The sequence below is a fragment of the Poromitra crassiceps genome, assembly GCF_964638095.1.
Source record: "Poromitra crassiceps genome assembly, chromosome: 7".
Taxonomy (NCBI): domain Eukaryota; kingdom Metazoa; phylum Chordata; class Actinopteri; order Beryciformes; family Melamphaidae; genus Poromitra; species Poromitra crassiceps.
Window position 1 is genome coordinate 47,574,630 of NC_139628.1, and position 19,909 is coordinate 47,594,538.

Here is a 19,909-nt window from a genome sequence, read left to right on the forward strand (position 1 = left end):
TGACCCTCCTACACGCTACGTCCTGCCGGTGAAAGTCCTTGCCGTCAGGTGACAAGAAGCGGCTGGCGACTGCACATGTATCAGAGGAAGCATGGTGCTAGTCTACAACTCTCCCCAGATCGGCAGAGGGGGGGTGGAGCAATGACCGGGACAGCAGAGGGAATTGGCCAAGTACAATTGGGGAGAAAATGGTGTTAAGGCCCTGACATGCCGAAAACACTCGAAAGGGCCAGCGGCAAATAAGATACCAGCCGATACGTCAGCTCACGTCTCCTGTGTCGTGTCTCCTGTGTCGTGTCTCCTGTGTCGTGTCGGGGGCAAAAAGGTTGCATTTGAACACAGCGCAAACACGACAGCTGACGGGCAAGCAGCGCGTACGTTCTGCGCCTGCGTGAGGGCTGATTCATGAAACATTAAATAGAAAGTAGTGTTTGCCTACCATTTCGCTCACTTAAACGGCTTCATAATATAGCTACTTCCAATCGAGAATATGTCCGCGGATATGTGTAACCGAGGGACTTTCCCAAAGGCACGTCGTCGTGAAAATAGCCGTGTATTGGAATTATCAGGTGAGATAAGTTGGAAAAATGAGCAGAGCATTTTGTGTGCACTCTCTCCTGCTTCGCTACCCCTGACCAGCCAATCAGAGTGCTTTCTCTGACCGACGACGACACGACGCTGAGATGTTGAATCGGCCAGAAAAGCCGCCGACAAAGCAGACTAGAGCCAACGGTGTGGGACACGCCACAAATATCTGGAGCGACAGTCGCCCAGACATGGCCAGACCAGACCAGACATGGCCAGACCAGACCAGACCAGACATGGCCAGACCAGACCAGACCAGACATGGCCAGACCAGACCAGACATGGCCAGGACCAGACATGGTCAGAAAAGATATGGCCGACCACGACGAATCGGCTTAGTGTGTCATGGGCTTTTAAGTACGGAGACAAAAATAAATACGAAAAAATGTCAATGACACAGGTTCACTGTGCTGTGCAGTAAATAAATGATTTCATACTACATCCTTTTTCTTATCCTCTAAATTATTGGCAGATTGACCATGGAGGTAATCAGTGCCAAATCACAATATAGAGAGAAAAGAGAAATTATTTTCCAAGAAAAAGAACATCTTCCGATTTTTAAAAATGTATGAAATATTGGTTGCAGCCCTAGGTACATAAGCAGTTCCAGCAGTGCGTGGACAGGTGAGTCTGTGTGGAGGGGTCAGTGAGTCAGAGTGAGGTGAGGTCTTGGACCTCCAGCAGCATGGCATCCTGCTCCGTCCTCAGCTGGTCCCGAACCTGGAGACGCCCCACCAGCTCTGAGCTCAGGTCTGTGGAGGACACAGGCAGAAACATGAACAGTCAGGTCTGTGGAGGACACAGGCAGACACATGAACAGTCAGGTCTGTAGAGGACACAGGCAGAAACATTAACAGTCAGGTCTGTAGAGGACACAGGCAGAAACATTAACAGTCAGGTCTGTGGAGGACACAGGCAGAAACATGAACAGTCAGGTCTGTGGAGGACACAGGCAGAAACATTAACAGTCAGGTCTGTAGAGGACACAGACAGAAACATTAACAGTCAGGTCTGTAGAGGACACAGGCAGAAACATTAACAGTCAGGTCTGTAGAGGACACAGGCAGAAACATGAACAGTCAGGTCTGTGGAGGACACAGGCAGAAACATGAACAGTCAGGTCTGTAGAGGACACAGGCAGAAACATTAACAGTCAGGTCTGTAGAGGACACAGGCAGAAACATGAACAGTCAGGTCTGTAGAGGACACAGGCAGAAACATGAACAGTCAGGTATGTGGAGGACACAGGCAGAAACATGAACAGTCAGGTCTGTGGAGGACACAGGCAGAAACATGAACAGTCAGGTCTGTGGAGGACACAGGCAGAAACATTAACAGTCAGGTCTGTAGAGGACACAGGCAGACACATGAACAGTCAGGTCTGTAGAGGACACAGGCAGAAACATTAACAGTCAGGTCTGTGGAGGACACAGGCAGAAACATTAACAGTCAATTCTGTGGAGGACACAGGCAGAAACATTAACAGTCAATTCTGTGGAGGACACAGGCAGAAACATGAACAGTCAATTCTGTGGAGGACACAGGCAGAAACATGAACAGTCAGGTCTGTGGAGGACACAGGCAGAAACATTAACAGTCAGGTCTGTGGAGGACACAGGCAGAAACATTAACAGTCAGGTCTTTAGAGGACACAGGCAGAAACATGAACAGTCAGGTCTGTAGAGGACACAGACAGAAACATGAACAGTCAGGTCTGTAGAGGACACAGGCAGAAACATGAACAGTCAATTCTGTGGAGGACACAGGCAGAAACATTAACAGTCAGGTCTGTGGAGGACACAGGCAGAAACATTAACAGTCAATTATGTGGAGGACACAGGCAGAAACATGAACAGTCAGGTCTGTAGAGGACACAGGCAGAAACATTAACAGTCAGGTCTGTAGAGGACACAGGCAGAAACATGAACAGTCAGGTCTGTGGAGGACACAGGCAGAAACATTAACAGTCAGGTCTGTGGAGGACACAGGCAGAAACATGAACAGTCAGGTCTGTAGAGGACACAGGCAGAAACATGAACAGTCAGGTCTGTAGAGGACACAGGCAGATACATTAACAGTCAGGTCTTTAGAGGACACAGGCAGAAACATGAACAGTCAGGTCTGTGGAGGACACAGGCAGAAACATGAACAGTCAGGTCTGTAGAGGACACAGGCAGAAACATGAACAGTCAGGTCTGTAGAGGACACAGGCAGAAACATGAACAGTCAGGTCTGTGGAGGACACAGGCAGAAACATGAACAGTCAGGTATGTAGAGGACACAGGCAGAAACATGAACAGTCAGGTCTGTGGAGGACACAGGCAGAAACATTAACAGTCAGGTCTGTGGAGGACACAGGCAGAAACATGAACAGTCAGGTCTGTAGAGGACACAGGCAGAAACATTAACAGGTCTGTGGAGGACACAGGCAGAAACATTAACAGTCAGGGCTTGGAATCCCGTGGGAAGACCTAGACTCGTCATTTTCAATAATTCGATGATTCGACAATGAACCAGACAAAGCCAAGTGTGCAGACTTGCTTGAAAACTACCACCGTTATGGAAGCTAACCCTGCTAAGATTGGTGCTACTTTGAGCGGCGTGGCGAATGGATCTACAGCTACACCACAACCATCTTTTTCAGGTGTCTCTTTTTTTCTAGTCTGGTTGTTTATTTCTCGCTGTTATGGTCCCGGCAGGTTGTAGCGCGACGGAGGATCACGCTATTCCCCCCAGTTCTGCCTGTTCTCCTCCGAACAGGCGTCCCGAGCAACCGGAGGAGGCGCTAGTGCGGTGACCAGGACTCATACTCCGCTGGCTTCCCACCCGCAGACATGGCCAGCTGTGTCTATAGGAACATCTAATAAAGCCAGAAGTACCGCTGCCGGGAATTGAGCCTGAAACACTTCAGGGATGTATCCTGCAGTCTTTGATATGTAGCCTGGACCAGATCTTGCCAGGTACTAAATTGGCTGGGATCCGGTAGATCTGGATGCTGTGTGAGGTCAGGAAACAGGTTTCCTCAAGTCAGGGAGTGGATCATGGGTGTGGTGAACAGGTCAGGTCAGGTCAGGTCGGGTCAGGTCAGGTCAGGTCAGGTTTAGAGGCCATAACCAGATAAACCTGTCTCAGTGCCTCAGAGAGTTGGATTACTGCCCAGCAGTACTGAGCTTGTGGGTTCGAGCCTCAGTCATTTTTGAATGGCGACAGGCAGCCGGAAGAAAGAGTGAAATGTAACATTTTGACTGTAAGGGAGCCGGTGTTAACAACAGGTATTGTGTCCACCCTGTTTCCCGTAGTGGTGACCTTCACAGTTGGCTTTAGGTTTAGCTTTAGGTTTAGGTTAAGCATAAGGTAAAGGTAAAGTCCCACTGATTGTCACACACAATGTGTGAAATTTGTTCTCCGCATTTGACCCATCCCCTGGGGTTGCGGTGAGCGGCAGCGTGCGCTGCGCTCGGGAATCATATGGTGATTTAACCCCCCAATTCCAACCCTTTGATGCTGAGTGCCAAGCAGGGAGGCAAATGGGTCCCATTTTTATAGTCTTTGGTATGACTCGGCGGGGATCGAACTCATGACCTCCCAGTCTCAGGGCGGACACTCAGCGGAGCCTGGCGGAGATCTGCACTCTAATCTACTGAGCGCACCTTTCTAGTTTACTTTATTTATACAATAATGCTGCTATTGCCAAGACAACAGTTCACACTTTGCTGTATCAGAATCAGTATCGGGAAGGGAATTTTTTCTACTGCAGCCGTTACCACTGAAGAAGGAGGAGACAATGCGGTTGTTGCGCCCACGACCACCCAGGGTGGGGGAGCTTAGTGATCCAGTGTAAACAGAACTTGAGAACATCTTGAAGATCTTTCATGGAGCTGTGTGAACTACTGTGTGTCCCCAGCATGTCACTGTCTGTGCTCCCGTACTCCTCACCATTTGCACTGTATCAAATTGGAATGACCTAGAGAGGTATAGACAAACACGTTTGTATACATATTTGTCAGAGCCTGACGCAGGCTGTGATTGAAGCCTGCATTTTGATGAGGCATGTGTCATTGACATGCCCCTCAAATTAGAGGCAGCAGGCACGTAGCCATCCTGCTGCCTTCGGGTGACTGTAGGAATTTAATCAAGTGAAAAGGAAGGCCCTTGTACATCCTACAAACAAGGTGACAAGGAAGGGAAGACATGGCTATTAATCTCGGAGATTGCTTTTCGTGTTCAACTGTTGGCCCTGTTGGATTGTATTGGAGATCAGCGCTCCTTGCAAACTGAACAGTGAAGTTATTGACAAAAGTTTGATTAGATCGGCATGATGGCAAAAACCAGGCTCAGGTTAAGAATTCTACTTTTAGGTTTGCGGTTAGGATAGACCCCTCTCACGTGTTGAAAAGGCAGGGTAAACACAGGTGCAAAACACTAATGAGGGTTTCAAATTTCCATGATTGGAATTTGGGAAACCCTCATTAGTGTTTTGCTTGCACCTGTGTTTATTATGCCTTTTTGACACAAAATGGCCCCCGTGAAAAGGGTCTAATTGGTTACATCTTAAAATGTAGTGAGGAGATAGAGCACAATCATTGTGTGCATGTGTGTGTGTGTGTTGTGTTTGTGTGTGTCTCTACCTTGTATGGCTTGGCTGAGGGAGGTACATAGAGCATTTAGCTCCTTGATACTGAAGGTTTGTAAATCACTGAGCTCCAAACGCCTCCTCTTTGCTAGAGGATCACCACAGGCTGGAACCTGGGAGAGGAGGAGAGGAGAGAAGAGGAGAGAGGAGAGGAGGAGAGGAGAGGAGAGGAGGAGAGAGAAGAGGAGTGGAGAGGGGAGAGAGGATGCTATGTTAAACTACAGTTGCCAACCAATCCGTCACATTGTTTGCACATATAGACAGGAGATACAAAAGAAAAAACCTTGATTAAAAACCAAAATACATCGTATTCAGTGGGCAGCTGTTCCTGCACAGAGCCAAAACAATCATGGACAGTGTTGATCTTCACATCTGGTCTGTAACTGGATGCTACAGCCAGCAGTAAAGCTACTTGGAGCCCATGTCGTTTTGCTGTCACGACGCGTCCTGAACACAACGTTTCACCGTGCGCTGTAAGAGTGTGTGTCTCGAGACTGGCAGGATCAGAACACTATGAAGGACAGATAGAACCCACTGAGCAGGAAGGATCAGAACACTATAAAGGACAGATAGAACCCACTGAGCAGGAAGGATCAGAACACTATAAAGGACAGATAGAACCCACTGAGCAGGAGCAGGCACAGCACTATAAAGGACAGATAGAACCCACTGAGCAGGAGAAGGCACAGCAGCACTATAAAGGACAGATAGAACACACTGAGCAGGAGCAGGCACAGCACTATAAAGGACAGATAGAACACACTGAGCAGGCTATAAAGGACAGATAGAACACACTGAGCAGGCTATAAAGGACAGATAGAACACACTGAGCAGGCTATAAAGGACAGATAGAACACACTGAGCAGGCTATAAAGGACAGATAGAACACACTGAGCAGGAGCAGGCACAGCACTATAAAGGACAGATAGAACACACTGAGCAGGAGAAGGCACAGCAGCACTATAAAGGACAGATAGAACACACTGAGCAGGCTATAAAGGACAGATAGAACACACTGAGCAGGCTATAAAGGACAGATAGAACACACTGAGCAGGCTATAAAGGACAGATAGAACACACTGAGCAGGCTATAAAGGACAGATAGAACACACTGAGCAGGCTATAAAGGACAGATAGAACACACTGAGCAGGCTATAAAGGACAGATAGAACACACTGAGCAGGCACAGCCCTATAAAGGACAGATAGAACACACTGAGCAGGAGAAGGCACAGCACTATAAAGGACAGATAGAACACACTGAGCAGGAGAAGGCACAGCCCTATAAAGGACAGATAGAACACACTGAGCAGGAGCAGGCACAGCCCTATAAAGGACAGATAGAACACACTGAGCAGGAGAAGGCACAGCAGCACTATAAAGGACAGATAGAACACACTGAGCAGGCTATAAAGGACAGATAGAACACACTGAGCAGGCTATAAAGGACAGATAGAACACACTGAGCAGGCTATAAAGGACAGATAGAACACACTGAGCAGGCTATAAAGGACAGATAGAACACACTGAGCAGGCTATAAAGGACAGATAGAACACACTGAGCAGGCTATAAAGGACAGATAGAACACACTGAGCAGGCACAGCCCTATAAAGGACAGATAGAACACACTGAGCAGGAGAAGGCACAGCACTATAAAGGACAGATAGAACACACTGAGCAGGAGAAGGCACAGCACTATAAAGGACAGATAGAACACACTGAGCAGGCTATAAAGGACAGATAGAACACACTGAGCAGGCTATAAAGGACAGATAGAACACACTGAGCAGGAGAAGGCACAGCCCTATAAAGGACAGATAGAACACACTGAGCAGGCTATAAAGGACAGATAGAACACACTGAGCAGGAGAAGGCACAGCACTATAAAGGACAGATAGAACACACTGAGCAGGAGAAGGCACAGCACTATAAAGGACAGATAGAACACACTGAGCAGGCTATAAAGGACAGATAGAACACACTGAGCAGGAGAAGGCACAGCCCTATAAAGGACAGATAGAACACACTGAGCAGGCTATAAAGGACAGATAGAACACACTGAGCAGGAGAAGGCACAGCCCTATAAAGGACAGATAGAACACACTGAGCAGGAGAAGGCACAGCCCTATAAAGGACAGATAGAACACACTGAGCAGGCTATAAAGGACAGATAGAACACACTGAGCAGGAGAAGGCACAGCCCTATAAAGGACAGATAGAACACACTGAGCAGGAGAAGGCACAGCCCTATAAAGGACAGATAGAACACACTGAGCAGGAGAAGGCACAGCACTATAAAGGACAAATAGAACACACTGAGCAGGAGAAGGCACAGCACTATAAAGGACAGATAGAACACACTGAGCAGGCTATAAAGGACAGATAGAACACACTGAGCAGGAGAAGGCACAGCACTATAAAGGACAGATAGAACACACTGAGCAGGCTATAAAGGACAGATAGAACATACTGAGCAGGAGAAGGCACAGCACTATAAAGGACAGATAGAACACACTGAGCAGGCTATAAAGGACAGATAGAACATACTGAGCAGGAGCAGGCACAGCACTATAAAGGACAGATAGAACACACTGAGCAGGCTATAAAGGACAGATAGAACACACTGAGCAGGAGAAGGCACAGCACTATAAAGGGCAGATAGAACACACTGAGCAGGCTATAAAGGACAGATAGAACACACTGAGCAGGAGCAGGCACAGCACTATAAAGGACAGATGGAACACACTGAGCAGGAAGCAAGCAGGACATTCGTCCCCAAAGTGGATTATAAGCCAGCAGCTGCCTGCGTCTCCCAGTCAGTCACATCTAATTGAATGATTCTTCAGCACCAGTGTTTGTATGTTAAATCCAATCAAGTCACATGGAAACAAATGTGGTGTCTGCATGTGAGCCAGGGATGCACCAACATCACTTATTACATCAGATCACATCAGATCACATCACATCACATCACATCACATCACATCACTTATTACATCACGTATTTACTTTTGAAGAAGACTTTTGGAGCAAACACACAGATCTTGCTGCTGTTTTTTCAATCAATTGTGCAGAGTGTTATGCTGTATGGGAGTAGTGCATGGTATAGCTGTCTGTCTGTGCAGCTTAAAACTAGACTAGGCAGGTTAATCCAAATTATGCTCGAAAAGTGTCGGACAAACACTTGAAACAAACTTTCAAGAAGCACACACAAGAAGAATGTTGTCTCTAGCGGGTAGCATAATATGTGACCCAACTCACATTGTTTTTAATGAATTTGAGCTGTTGTCCTCAAACAGAAGATTCAGAGTTCCACAGGCTCGCTTAAACAGACTGAGAAACTCTGTTGTGCCCCAGTCTGTCAAACTGTTCAATCAGGTTCGAGGCTCTAGGTAGGGACTAAGGAAGCACTGCAGCCACTTTTCTTGTCTCGTGTTTGTTTTTTGTCGTCGATTACGTGTATTGAAGTTCCACAGTATGTAGCACTTTGATGATGGTGATGGTGTTGTTGTGTGTATTGTACACCTGTATGTATTTATGAGAAACAAGTGTCTTAGAATGCAAGACAAATTTCGGACTCTGACAATAAAGTGATATCTTATCTTATATTATCTTATCTTATTCACTGCTGATATTCCAATTCAGGCACAGGCAACCCTCCATTCATGGATGTCCACGAGTGTACGGGTTTTAATTCGAAACAAACACTATGACATCTTTAATTTAATTATATGTTATTCCATCCCCCCCCCCCACACACACATTTACAAATGATGTTTACATTTCTTGTTTAAAGCCCCAATATGTAACTTTTTATTTAACAGCTTTTAAATAATTTTGATGGTGCACCGACTTCTAAATAGGGAGAATGGTGCCTCTATCATCCCCACTCTGCACCCTGAACGGCTGTTACTGCACCAGGTAACTCTGAGGCTCCGTCCTGGAGGAGCATGTCAAGTTGCCTGGTTGTAAGTTCATTTCCTACTGCTGCTCCTTCAAATTAAATGTTTTCCGCCGGCAAACTAACGGGACGAACGTATAGGAAGTTAAAGGAGTTTATCGTGAGCTAGCTAGGTTGATTAGCGGCGCGATTAGCGACTTGTTCAAAATAAAACAATTCGACACATCGTTTGGGGACATTTGGAGCTATCCCCCCCCCCCCCCCCCCCCCCCCCCAGTGAATCAGTTATAAATACAGCAGAAAGGTTAACAAAGACTACAAGCAGAAACAGTCAAATAAAGCTGATATTTGAACATACAAACAGGGAAGTGTAGCATTTATTAGCATCTGTATTTATCACTTGTGGCAGCAGAGGCCGCTGTTGCTGCTGCATAAAGTTACATGTTAGGGCTTTAATGTTGATGAAGTGGCAAGGTAATGCCACTTATGCATGAGTATGCAATTTCCTAATAATTTCCTAGAAAGGACCTGACAATTTCTTACGATGTTTCCTGGAAAGAACCATTAAATGACGTCATAGTCTACAGAAAACGGAAGCAGTCTGGTGGAATCGATAAGATAAAGTCAATTTCTAAAAGAATGTCCTGGAAAGAACTGCAAAACTATTTATTGGAAAAATAATAGGCAGAGGTCAATTCTAAGAAGTCATTAAACATATACCGGTAATTACATAATATAGTTATTTGTTGATTTCTTATTAATTAATTTGAGTTATTTTCTTGTTGTCTATATAACTAAACAATTATCATTGATCATGGTGCTGTCTTGGGAACAACAGAAGAAATTGAAGGAACTTATCAATTACCAACTAGCATTGAACTCTTTATTAGAACATCATTTTATGGCTCATTTCAGGAAACTTCCTAACAAATTCCCAGTTCAATTTGAGGAAATTATCGACCCGGAAAATAAAGCATTACCCAAAAAGAAAACAAATATTTACACACACACACACAACTTGGCGACTTGACGGAGTGTCCTCACTTTCAGTTTGGCCTGAGTCAATCTCCGACTGTGTAAATACACTTGTGAGTTCACCTGGGCTCACCAACCTAAAAGCCTCTTGTATTCAAACAATAGAGGAATGAGTCTGGAAGTATAGACCTTATTCGCTAACCCTGGACGGCACCATATTGTTGACATACCGTCCTGCGCGCACACAGCGCTGCAGCTGACAACTAGTAACAGCCTTATTGTCGTTTCTGTTCCATTACAAAATAGCGATGGTAATGACAGCAATAAAAACCCCACAGTTATTTGTATGCTGCCGTTAATGCCTGTAATAATAAACAAAAAAACGAGGTGAACAGACTTTGTTGTGAGGAGCTGTCAGAAAGTTTCACCTGTCTCAACCAACTAACTATCCACACACCTCTCCTGTGCTGCTGACGTATCCCCAGTCTCGCTCCCTTCATGTCTGAGGACGGTAGAGATAGAAACAAACCACGGGGACTTTATTGCTGTCATTACTACAGCCATGCCTAACGCAGGTCACCATCCGAACACAATTGGAACGATACAGGTAAAGCTGCGTTCACACCGACCTATTAAAGTTTTTCGCTGGCATTGAGTTTACATACAAAGTCAATGCAAACGAGCGATTGAGCGTATATTCGCCTGGGAGAAAAATCGCTGGGCGTCCGAGCGGCAGAGACAGAGCGATAGGGCGAAAATATGCTCGTCGCCCCAGATGAAATATCCCAACTCGAGCGAAAATACACTGGCATCAGTCGCTCGCTGTTCAACGCTGATTGGCTGCCGTGTGAGAGCGAGTCAAGGATCACACTGGCTTGGAACAAACCACTGGTTTATTGTGTGGCAACAAACCGCATTGACAGGCTGACAGCTGACATGAAGTGAAGTCTGTCCTACCGGTATGGAGCTCGCATTAGGAGCATGCTGATAGGCTTTAGCTTGTAAACAATGACGGTGGCTCGTAGTGGACATTGCGTAACGTTATAGCCCCCACATGTCCGTCAATTCGTGTGCCTGTTGATGAGCGATTTAAACAGAGCGACAGAGCGATTCCAAAGGGTTGAATCAAGTGACAGAGCGAAAAATAAATATCTCGGTGTGAACACAGCTTAACGCTAACAGCGGCTAGATTCCTATAAACGCTGCTCCACATAGGCTGTCACTTGAGAGCTGCTGCGTTATGTCGACAATATGGCGGCGGTGGGCGTGCCCGTAGGTGAGTGACGTCAATCGAATAAGGTCCATACTTCCTGTTTCGTAAGAGGAAAAGTGAATGGGATTTCACTTAAATGCATGAAATAAAATCTGTGGTTAACAAAGGTTTATCTTCACAAACGTGAATAACTTTTATAACTTTTGGAACGTAAATGCGATTTTTTTAACGAGTTTTTTAGAAAACGCTTCAAAAGGCATAAAAGTTAACATTAACATTCGTGAAGATGATCCTACTGAACCCAAATGCACTTTCAGTCGAAATCCCACCAGCTTCCGATTTAAGCCACCCCCCCCCCCCTAATATGTCCTGTTGCCTTGTGTCTTCTCGGTCTGTCTCTTACCTGCGGCTTGTGGTCCGTCCTCAGCTTGTCTCGCAGGTTCCTCAGAGCGTTCCTGAAGCCTCTTCTCGTTTTCTCCGGCTTGGCGGGAGGCGGAGCCTGAGGATGCTTGGGAACCTGGACCGTCCCTCTCTTCATCACCAGGGATGGATAGATCAAATAAAAAATAAAATAGAGACAAAAGATACAATTATTAATAGTCAAGTCAAGTCAAGTTTATTTGTATAGCCCTAATTCACAACCATGTCTCACACTGCATGCATTCTATTTCACTCATCAGATCGTATGCATTCTAGTTGCCTAAAGCGGCTGGGTGAGAGCATGCGTTAGTACTTACCTTCTTGCTGTTTTCTTCCTCCTTCTCCTCATCTTCCTCACTTTCACTGTTGTTGATGAAGCAAAGCTGCAGATTCATCTGTGTCTGAAGGCTGAAGGCAGAGACTCTGTGTTAGTCTACAGCCTCAGGGCAGGAGAATTCACAAAGAATTAAGAGCAAAAATCTCTAACGGTATGACGTCGCAACCTACAACAGTGAAACGTTTTCAGTCTAGGTTAACTGAATAATATTTTTCAAAATGTTGTCTCTATCTGATTGGAAAGTGTGTGTTCATCATATCCATTTTAAACTTCCCTTTTAGACTTAATTTCACCTTATAGAGTACCACAGGAATAAGTCCGCAAGACCTGGATGTTAGTACTTCCGGCTCTTGTGTGTCAATGGGATTTTTGTATGGAGATTTTGGTTAAATGCCTGAAATAAAGTCTGTGGTGAACAAAGTTTATGAAACAGCGAGTTCAGCAAGATAATCTTCACAAATGAGGACCACTTTTATGATTTTAGAAGCCTAAGTGCCTTTTCTTTAGATGCCATTTTCAGAAAAAGCTTCAAAAGTCATACAAGTGGTCCTCATGCCCATGCCCTCTGTAATAACAGTTTCATAACTGATGTCCATGTCCTCTGTTATAACAGTTTCATAACTGATGTCTGTGCCCTCTGTAATAACAGTTTCATAACTGATGTCCATGTCCTCTGTTATAACCGTTTCATAACTGATGTCTATGCCCTCTGTAATAACAGTTTCATAACTGATGTCCATGTCTTCTGTTATAACCGTTTCATAACTGATGTCTATGCCCTCTGTTATAACAGTTTCATAACTGATGTCTATGCCCTCTGTTATAACAGTTTCATAACTGATGTCCATGTCCTCTCTTATAACAGTTTCATAACTGATGTCTATGCCCTCTGTTATAACAGTTTCATAACTGATGTCTATGCCCTCTGTTATAACAGTTTCCTAGGTAAGAGTGAAGCGCTGCCGTTTTACCGGGATGTGAGTGCCATCACATGGCTGTTGCAGTCATCGTCTCCATCCCCCCAGCTCTCTCTTCTCCTCCCTCGTTCTTCTCTCCAGCTGACCGGAGCTCTGCCTCGCTCCAGAGAAACACCACTCTAACAGAAAGCCATACAAACCATAGCATTAAAAGATGCAAGAAGTTAGAGTTAGGGTTTAGGATGCTCAATTTCTAGTTTTTCTAGTTGTTCTAAAAGCTGTTTTATGTATGGATTCAATGTTAGTGGATCTGACAGGGCTGGATTTGAATACTCAAAAAGAAGCAAGCCCGTGATAGACAGTTGGTTCATCCAATCACCTGCCATTTGTTTTGATCAAGTTTTCTCTCCATTTTCTCCACCATTGTACTTGGCCAATTCCCCCTGCTGTCCCAGTGATTGCTCCACCCCCTCTGCTGATTTGGGGACAGTTGTAGACTAGCACATGTTTCCTCCGATACATGTGCAGTCGCCAGCCGCTACTGTTCACCTGACAGCGAGGATGTCACCGGCGGGACGTAGCACGTGGGAGGATCATGCTGTCCACGCAGGAGATACGATCGGTCATCCAGTGGACCGTCTTCAGATGGGACCGGCCCGTCCGGGAATGAATCCACAGCAACGTCCAGGCAGGCTCGTTTTTTAGAGACAACGCAACGCACCGGCCGTACCAAGACGGCTACAAGAGGAAACCAACACGGCGGGGCGGCAGGCGGCACAGACAGGTACCTATTGAGGGGAAGACCTCCAATATAATTAATTTGTCAAAAAGGCAGCTTGATGACTTTGAGACTTCTGTGCTATCCAAGGGCCTGTCCTTTGTGCCTTCGAAAGAGGCTGATGGATTTACTACTAAGATTGAACTGTTCAAGTTTTTCCGTATACTTAAATTAAAGACATTTTTCTGTAGAGACATTGGACAAAGTAACTCTCCCCATAACGCTCTGGGACACGACTCTCCTGAGATGAGCTCGGAGCACCACGGCGAGGTAGAAGCGACCGAGCTTTGTACTGGCAAAAAGTTTAAACCTAGGAGTTCTTTTGTTCCCCCAGTGACTAATGCCTCTGTACTTACATTTTGTCGACTTGTGGATAATGATGTTTCTCTTCTTGTCTCATCGTCTGATGTCAATAAATGTCACTCTAACCTATCCCCACAGGAGAGACGAGCACTTTATAATCTGTCTAAAGATGATTCTGTTGTAATACGTAAAGCTGACAAAGGGGGTGCAGTTGTACTGCAAAACAGGGACTCTTATTGCACTGAGATTATGAATCAGTTAAGTAATGCGGACTTTTACATACCTTTAAGTTATGATCCTACTCTGGTATTTTCTGGTGAAATTAGTAACATTTTAGACTGGGCAGCAAGTAATCAATATATATCACAGGATGAATATAAGTTTTTGTCTCAAGTGCATCCAATACGTCCAATATTTTACACCTTACCGAAAATCCACAAGAGCTGTCAGGAACCGGTCCCAGGGCGCCCCATAGTGTCCGGGATTGGGTCCCTGACTGAGCCCATCTCCCAATTTATAGATTGTCATATTAAAGCTTTGGTAACTCAGTTACCCTCTTATGTACGAGACACCTCTGATTTTTTGAGAAAGTTAACATCTGTGGGTGGGATCAGTGACTCCGATTGGCTGTGCACGATGGACGTGGCGAGCTTATATACCAATGTGCCCCATAAAGAGGGTTTGGAGGCTCTACAGTATTATCTGAATTCTAGGTCAACACAACTTCCTTCCACTGAATTGTTATCTAAATTGTCTGAACTTGTCCTTACTAAGAATTATTTCAGATTTAACAATGACTTTTATTTACAGAGACAGGGCGTCTCGATGGGTAGTCCATTTAGCCCTAATTATGCAAACCTGTTTATGGGGAAGTTTGAGGAAGATCATGTGTACAAAAATAATCCATATTTGTCTCTTATCAAATGCTGGTTTAGATATATCGACGATCTGTTTTTCGTGTTCACAGGTACAGCAGAGGAACTAGAATTGTTTAAGTTACATCTAAATTCTAGAGTCCCCACCATCTCTTTCACTCTGGAGGCAAGCAGAGAAACTGTGCCTTTTTTGGATGTAAGGGTAAATAAATCTGAACTAATACACACGACCGTCTTTAGAAAAAAAACAGATAGGAACAATTATTTACATTTTTCGAGCTATCATCCACATAGCCTAAAAAAGAGTTTACCTTACAGTCAGTTGCTAAGAATTAAAAGGATATGTAGCTCTGGTGATGAATTTGAGAGACAGGCTGATGCCATGTGCACCCGTTTTTTAGAAAAGGGTTATGATCAAAAACTGCTTAATGATTGTATGTCCAAGGTCCGCGATAAAGATAGGGAGAGTCTCTTGAAACCCAACCCTCCTCCTCTCAAACAGCAGCCCCTTGTTTTATCCACAACGTTTTCTCCGATCTCCCAGTCGGTTAAGAATGTCATTAGAAAACATTGGCATATATTGTCCAGTGATCCCGTTGTGGGTCGCGAGTTTGTCAAGTATCCTATATTCGCCACTAAGCGACAAAAAAATGTGAATGACAAGCTTGTAAAGACCGATCTTTATGTGAAACCCACACATTTTTTAAATTCTCTTCCCCCAGGTAATTTTCCGTGTTTGAATTGTGTAAGCTGCAACGCCATGATTAAAGGTAATCAATTCTCACATCCCCATACGGGGAAATCGATGATGGTCAAAGATAGAATCACATGTCGGTCCACTCATGTTGTCTACCTTTTAAAATGCCCGTGTGGTTTGTACTATGTTGGGAAAACAAAAAGACAACTGAGAATTAGAATTTCCGAACATAAGAGCAGCATCAGAAGGGGTGACGAGAAATCTCCGGTTGCCAAACATTTTAATAAATATGACCATGGCGTTTGTAGCTTACGTTTTATGGGGATTGAGTCAGTGGGGCCACTTCTGAGAGGAGGAGACAGGGAGAGAAAACTTCTCCAGAGAGAAGCATATTGGATTCACCACTTACAGACTGAGCATCCTAAGGGTTTAAATGAAGAATTATTGCTCTCTTGTTTCTTGTAAATGGTTTTGATCCCTTGTTTTGATGTGTGTTTTGATATGTGATTGGTCATGCTTACACATTTTGAGATGGGTTTTCTGCTCCTGTCATGCAGTTCGAGACTGAGGAGTTTCCTTAAATTCTTCTCATTTTTCTTATAGGCTACTTCTAATATGCTTCTGGTATTTTTTTATATCATTGTGACAGATACCATTTATACAGATTGAGACTTGTATATATCTACAATTGTCCATATTTATCTATTTTTTTACATTTATTTTGTTCACAGATTTATTTCTTTTAGGATCTGTGAGTGATTTAATCAGTCATGTTGATGTATTCTGATCAGCTGTGCGGTCATCTTATTTATTTGTTATGTAGGTTCTTGACCACTCTGTTTGCTCTAGATATGTTGAAGATTGATTGATTGATTGATGCATGCATTTTCCACAGCTGGTTTGAATCAGCATGGTCCTGGCTCCTACTTATATGGGTCACACCCACTGTTTGTTGCAACGCTGAGGAAAGCCTGTGAGGCTGAAACGTTCGTTGTATATTTGCTGCTGTGCGTATTAAAAGTTTACACTTTACAGATATCTGAGAGTGCTGTTTTTGATTTAATTTTTGAGATGTTTGGATCGGCACCCAGTAACTATCTTTAAAACGTCGGGTTGAGCACGCCAGTTCGTTGATTAGAGGATCATGCTGTCCCCCTACCCCCAATGATGCAGCACATGACCTCTGACCTTAGCCTTCTTCTCTCTCCTCTCCTCTTCCTGCTTCTCCAGCTCGGCGATGCGCAGGCTCAGCGCCTCCCAGTGCATGATGGGAAGGCCCAGGTCGTCCTGGCCGTAGCTCTCCTGCCACACCAGTGCCGCGCCCTCCGCGTCCTCCTCTTCCTCCAGCGCCTCCTCTTCATCCTCAGCATCATCATCATCGCTCCTCCTCTCCTCCTCAGCCTCGTTGCTCTCCTTCTCGTCCCCCTGCTCCCTCTCTCTCTCCTTCTCTCCCTCCATCTCTAGTGGCTGTCACTCGTCCTGGACGGCTGGAAGCAACAGAGCACAGGTGATGTAAAAATAACGAAAGTAAAACTCCTTGAATATTGAATATGATTACATGAGAGGAAGAGATGTAACAACCATCAAGGGTGCATGGATGGATACAATTTCTTTGAAGAGGAAGAGATTGATACAGTACTTGACATGGTGCAATGACGCACAGAGAACTGACATCATAATAGATAAGGTAGCGCTGATGATACAGAGGCATTGTACAGTACAGTAAGCTGTGGTAAACAGATTACATACATGTGTGATGATGATGATGAGACAGCTACATTACTGACATGGCAGGACATTCAGGACAGTTCCTAATAGATTAGGATTTCTGTTTGGAGATGTGAGATCAAATGGTGCACAGAGTTCAAAAGACTGTGATGTGCTCATGAAATAAGTATTGTGTGTATGTATTTAAGTGAATGATTAAGGGTCTGAGGGTTACACTTTTCACATCATCAGGTTTCTGTGTGCAGTATTTGTAAAACTATGATAAACAAGACAAATGACAAATTTATGAATGTATGATGTGAAGCGTCAGTGCTGCCCGTGGTAACTAAGAGTTTACTACAAGAGAGGGTGATACCGTGATAATATGCAAAGTGTATAACATCACTCAGCCAGAATCAATTCTCATCTTCTTCATCAATCTGAATTTAGTACTCTGATGATGATGATGATCCTGACAGGTGAGCCGCGGGGCTCGGATCTGGTGACCCACCATGCCCGCTGCTCTTCACCCACCTGATGGGTGAAGTGTTTGTCACTATCTCTCTGGAGATCTTGAGTAAGAAAAGGCTTTCTTATTCTAGTTCTGTGTGTGGGGATTTTAGATCACCTTGTAGTTATAAACCAGGCGTTATTGGAGAGGCAGTAAGAGAGAGAGAGACCTTTACCCTTTCTTAATTAATTTCCTTATACAGGGACTGAGGGAAGAATACATCTGGTCAATGATTTGTAACATGTTTGCATTGGGCACACTCATAGATAGCTGTGCTGTTTGTGGACTGCTCTAATATACCAAGCTGTCTGTGATCAGTAAACACAGTGCTGTCACGGCCGTTGGAATTTGAGTTCCATCATTTGCTGTCCTCAGAATGAACTGTCTGACGACTTTGGTGGCAAATGGAAAAATATCCATCTATATATATATATATATATATATATATATATATATATATATATATATATATATATATATATATATATATATAGGGGCAGTAATAGTAGCTTTCCCAATACCATCAAGGATTTCACAAATTCCATAACTTTTCCAGGCCTGGAAAATGAGATTTTGAAGCTCCATGACCATGGGAAGTGGGAACCCTGTAACGTTATAGGGTATCGTATGTAACTAACGTTATACAACTTAGAAAACAATAGAAAGAAAAGGAACGCGAAACCAAGTAATGGTCGTAACGTTAGCTTTGATTATGTTTCAAACCGTTTCAAACCTGGGGCCCATAGAAATATCTAAATGCATTCATTATACCCAACATTGATCTGTTGTGAAAGTTACAATAACGTTAACTTACCAAAAATATAAATGGAAATGTGTGGGTGTTGTTGTCAGAGATGCAGAGGACAGATTTGCCACATAGCTTTGCGTCTTCAGCTCCTCCTAGTCTCTCCTTGTTCCCTTCCTTCCCATCAGAAGTTTCACCCCCTCCTTTACCACACTTTAACGACTTTCTGTCCACAAGAAGAGTCGCTCACTTCAAACTCTGCTTCGTTTCCGTCTGTAACATGTCTTAACACAGTGTGCCGGTCAGTCCGCTATCAGCATGCAGTAAAAGCACATGTTTTTGGTACAAATAGTCCAACAAAAGCCTCCAACTTCAGGAATTTCACTTCACGGCGGAGACGGAGAGTAACGGGTTGTAAAAGTTGTAAAAAAAACAAAAAACCGTAATGCTTCCGATCGAAACTTTCAAAAATAAAAGCTTTGTTGACAAGCTAGTCGTAAAGTTTGATTATTAAAAACCTAACTTACTAACCTTAATAAATAGCCTGTATATATTTTTCATTTTATGTCAGTGATAAAGGGATTTGGTTGGTTCTGCTGCAAAATAAAAAATAAAGGGTAAGTGGAAATATAGATTCGTGCTTTTATTTCGAAGTTGAATCGTTTATCTTCCGGTATCATTGGGCCTAGCTGTGGCACTTGACATAGGCAGGAGATGCACTGGAGAAAAGTAGGGAAACCTCCATAGTATCTTATTTCACTGGTTCTGTACAGATTCAAATGGCTGGGAGGCATTATGGTGATTGGATAAAGTTTACTCTGGCCATTAGGAGGTTATGACACAAGTAGGCCTACACTTCAGGCAATGACGTTTTTAGAAATTGTACATTCTCTCTGGAGTTTATTTTCCTCAAGTAGGCTATTAGAGAAGTGACATGGCAACAAGTTGTTACATGTAGGAGACACCATAGATGGGAGACACCCCCCCCCCCCCCACACACACACACACACTCCATTAAAGGATAAGTTAACCCAAAAATGAAAATTCAGTCATTATCAGATAGCTAGCCTACTCACCCCCATGCCAATAGAAGGACTGGTGAAGTTTTTTTTAAGTTTCACAGCAAAACACTGTTGCAGAATTCTCCTAATTCTCCTTTGGGATGTTCTGGGGTGATGTCATTCTGCAATTTACTGCTGTTATTTTGGTGAAAGTAATGCATAAGTATAGTGCAATAAGTAACGAGTTACTCTACACAGACAGTAGGCTAATATTGTAAAGTAACTTATTACTTTCAAATGAAAATAACTAG

At 44.1% G+C, this 19,909-nt stretch overlaps 1 protein-coding gene across 2 annotated transcripts; it reads right to left on the reverse strand.

Moving 5' to 3' along the window:
* Positions 1–907: 907 nt before the first annotated feature.
* LOC310779216 (schwannomin-interacting protein 1) lies at positions 908–18,940 on the reverse strand. Of its 2 annotated transcripts, none has more exons than XM_083639724.1 (7): positions 18,667–18,940; positions 16,823–17,121; positions 13,036–13,160; positions 12,045–12,135; positions 11,711–11,839; positions 5,214–5,331; positions 908–1,337 (listed from the first exon to the last, which is right to left on the reverse strand). In XM_083639724.1, the coding sequence occupies exons 2-7, from the start codon at positions 17,090–17,092 to the stop codon at positions 1,237–1,239; spliced, it is 834 nt and encodes a 277-aa protein (XP_083495850.1). In that variant the 5' UTR covers positions 17,093–17,121; positions 18,667–18,940; the 3' UTR covers positions 908–1,236. The 2 variants fall into 2 exon arrangements, with proteins under 2 accessions (XP_083495850.1, XP_083495849.1); XM_083639723.1 differs by having other exon boundaries at positions 908–1,374.
* Between the last annotated feature and the right edge of the window lie 969 nt (positions 18,941–19,909).